The sequence below is a fragment of the Rhagoletis pomonella genome, unplaced genomic scaffold (assembly GCF_013731165.1).
Source record: "Rhagoletis pomonella isolate Grant_MI unplaced genomic scaffold, Rhpom_1.0 Rhpom_scaffold_00008, whole genome shotgun sequence".
NCBI classification, from domain to species: Eukaryota; Metazoa; Arthropoda; class Insecta; order Diptera; family Tephritidae; genus Rhagoletis; species Rhagoletis pomonella.
In genome coordinates, this window is record NW_023458562.1 from 32,209,230 (window position 1) to 32,213,275 (window position 4,046).

Here is a 4,046-nt window from a genome sequence, read left to right on the forward strand (position 1 = left end):
ATGAAGATGAAGATGAAGATGAAGATGAAGATGAAGATGAAGATGAACATGAACATGAACATGAACATGAACATGAACATGAACATGAACATGAAAATGAACATGAACATGAACATGAACATGAACATGAAAATGAACATGAACTTGAACATGAACATGAAGGTGTAGATACATATAAACATAAACATAAACATTAAAAGCGATAGAGACAAAGATAGAGAGGAAGAAAGTGATAGGGATAAAAAGGAAATACAACTGAAGAATGTGCGATGTTATATGGTGATGTGTTATGCTACATATGTTATGTTATTGAATCTAATGCTATTCTATGTTATGTTATGCTAAGTACTAAGCTAAACTCCCCTCCACTTAACCCATTCCAATAAATTTTATTTCAGCTCAACTCAACTCACATAAACTATCCTTAATTTTAGCGGTTGAATTTCAACCGCTGGGCGAACACTAGTTTGTATAAAAGCGCGGGGTGAAACCCGCGGGTGTAAGCTAGTTACTTTATAAATATTTGTATGGCAATCATTAGCTCTATCACTAAATTAACGGCCACTCTAATACCACATTTATGAAACAAGTCGATAAGTTAAATCTCTATGCTGTGTCTTTCTTTATTTTTCTTGATGCAAACATTCTTCATAACAAATATTTTTCAAACACTCATTTTCCAAGTTGTTCCTCTATCCATCGCCATAAAACAGCAGCATCGCTATATACACCAGGTAAATTAGGACGAGCACAGCCCACACCCCACGACACTATGCCCACCAGTTCACCATCTACCACTAGCGGTCCACCAGAGTCGCCCTGGCAAGCATCTTTGCCCCCTTCAGGCACTCCCGCGCACAACATGCGTTCCGTGACGGCATTGAATTGCGAATACTGCTCGGCACACTCAAATCGATCGACTATTTTAACGGCTACCTTTTGCAAAGTGCGCGATAAATAGCCGCCTTCTTGCACGCTACCCCAACCAGTTACAACGGCATCTGCGCCAACTTGTGGGGTTGCATTGGCTATGCGTATCGGCTGAGCCAAGTCACTAAGCGTTATGCGTGTTGCCACTTTGATCAAGGCTATGTCGTAGTCAATGGTGTTTGGGTTGTAGTTCTCATGTCGGAAGATACGATCAACGTCCACCACTTTATCGGAGGTACCGCCGAGCTGCGTTACGCCATACTCTACGCGATGATATTGCGGAGAGCTGGGTGTTACACAGTGCGCAGCTGTGACCACATACCAGCCGGTAGTGTTCTCGTTGCCAGTGTCCAAAATTGAACCGCCACAGCTGTGTGAACCGAATTGACGAAGGGATACTTGATAGGGAAATTCCTTGCTGTCGGCATCCTCACCGCCAACAATGCGACCATCGAGTGCTAGCAGACGTGTTGTGGTTATTCTTGCGTCGCTAATGGCTAGTAGTAATGCTAAGCTGAGAATAAGCAAATGTAACATCGCTGTGTTTTTTTTTTAGTTACTCAGGCTAACGCTTGGTTGTAGTCTTCAACTGGCTTCTTGGTGCGTGCAATGGGTTTTTATATAGAACTCCAACTGCGATTCCAAAAGTGTGGATGCGTGCAATTTAAAACTATTTTGATCTTATCTATTATTTATTGCCAGTAGATACTTCTATATTCAAGTATGTAAGTAAGTAGTATGTATTTCTGCATTGTACATTCAGCGTCAAGATAAGCAATCTAGATCAAGGATTTGATTTAAACGAAAATGAATGCATTGACCTAGACCAATTTAATTAATTGAAGTACATACTTATACTAAAGTTTATTGATTTATTGAATTGACGAATCATCTAATACAGCGTCATTCAATAAGTCCGCAAATTTTTCTTTATAAATAAAAGGCGACAAAATTTTTTCGAAACGATCTTTTTAAATTTCATCAAGTTTTTTAGTCTATGGCATAAATGTTGCATAAGAGAGATACTACTTTGTATTTTGATGGGATTGCTTTAAAAATGTATTCAATGAAAATCGGGTTCGCGAACTTATACAAATAATTACCATACTAAAATTACTTGACATTTCAAAAACTACTGTTTCGTTCAAATTTTCCGAAACAGAGCAAAGTACTATTTCCGTGAGAACATACTTTCTTAGCTTTTTCTAGGTTTAACAAAATTGTACTACGAAATTTATCTTAAACTGTATTTTTGAAACAATTAATTTGTTGGCTCATTACTAGTGCACTCTGATGTAGCAAACATCAAAATCCTAAATTTAACTCCATGATGGGTTTGATTTAAAAATTTATTTAAGGAAAATCGGGTGCGCGGAACTTTTCTATTTGGTGAAGAGTTTTTAAGGAGTGGGCGTACTGAGTTCTTTTAAACTTAATTTTTAAGAGGGTATAACTTAATCTAACATTATTCTAAAACCAATTTAGCCTCACCTTTTGTGATCAAATAGTCACACTGGTATTGACTCACATTGGTTGTTTTTTTTTTAAATCGGTTTTATGTTTCTCTGTTCTCGGTTTTGTATCTGTTAGAAAATACATATGTACATATAAACGCATTGTTCTTTTAACGCGAACTCAAAATGGGCTTGTTTTCTTAATACAGTTTTTAATTTGAATTAATCGGTTAATCGCTCAAAATAGTTGTTAAACAAATTTCGAATGAAAACAGCAGATTTGGTTTGCTTTTGAATACGGTTACATTGAGTGCGCTATAAAGGCAGAGGTATGTATAAACGCTTAAAAGAAATATGTGTTGAGTCATTTTGGGTTTTTGTTAATGAAGGATGTACTAATGACAAAATCTTTTACTCAAAAAAAATGTAATAAATATAAAATATTTTCTGGGACTCACCCGTTCTTTTGACCAAATTAAAAGGCAATTGAGAAGCGTAGAAATGCGAGAGCTCATCCGTACGTGCATAAGTTTGTAAATACATATATAACATGTTTATGAACACAAGCATACATACATATGAACGATGGCACTCGGCAAACAACGGCAAACTGAAAAAAAACAGCTTACGAACAGTGGCGCATGTCTATAAAACTTGTCTAATCTGTGACTAATCCATTCTAAACATTTATAACGCAGTCCGTAAAATTTAGCATTGATTAGAGACATGTACCACTGTTCAGTAGTTGGCTTTTTTAAGTTTTGTCGTTATTGCAAAGGTCCATCGATATGTAGTTATCTACCTACATTGTACATAAATATGTACTAACATACATACATACTTTTATATGCACTCCACTTTCACTTTTCACCAATCTTTGCCCATGCGCCGCCATATTGGCAAGCTTCGCTGACGACGCATCGGCCATACATATAACTTTTCACATTTTTTATATGCTTGCACTTCATCACAAATGAATTATATTTATTGAACTTCCAACTTAAATACACTACAAACACTTAACAAAACACATTCTGCACTTAAATACTCAATTTAAATCACAATTTAATAAAACTTTTCACTAGAACCGAAGCGGAGAAAAACGAGCGGCAAACACTTGCCAAAGCTAAAATACGACTGAGGATACGGAATTGGAGATGGCAGAAACACAGGGAGGAAGGAAATCAAATTTTAATTTAGAATACCTACATATTCGATTTAGTTGTGACACAAACCGCATAAAAATTTATTCAAATTAATTTTCTATTTTGTAATCCCAGATAAGCATGTACTAACAAAAATATTTCACATGACTCACCCTTTTCTGTACCGTTCGTTCGATTTTACGAAATGAGGTATCAATTTAAAGGGCTTGACGTATGGATATGCAATAAATTCTTATTTTGCCACCTAATAAAAATATTAAAGTTAAATTATTTTCAAGTTAAATCAATTATTACACTATAAGTATCGATAGAAATGGTTTTGAAAAGGCTTTATTTTTTAATTATATATATATGAGGGTTGCCACCTGTTTCAAAAAACAAGCACGACTTAAACAAAGGCAGGAAGTTGAGATGTATGTATATCCTGATATGGATGTCAGACGAAAGAGGTTGTTGTTTTAAAATATTTTGTAGAGGGTTGCCACCTTGTTACAAA

General features: G+C 35.7%; 1 protein-coding gene across 1 annotated transcript in view; it reads right to left on the bottom strand.

Moving 5' to 3' along the window:
- LOC118745276 (serine protease 53-like) overlaps positions 1–1,467 on the bottom strand; it is a 10,613-nt gene extending 9,146 nt beyond the window's left edge. The window contains exon 1 of the mRNA XM_036478802.1: positions 704–1,467. Coding sequence (XP_036334695.1) covers positions 704–1,467 — 764 coding nt within the window. The remainder of the gene's footprint in view (positions 1–703) is intronic.
- Between the last annotated feature and the right edge of the window lie 2,579 nt (positions 1,468–4,046).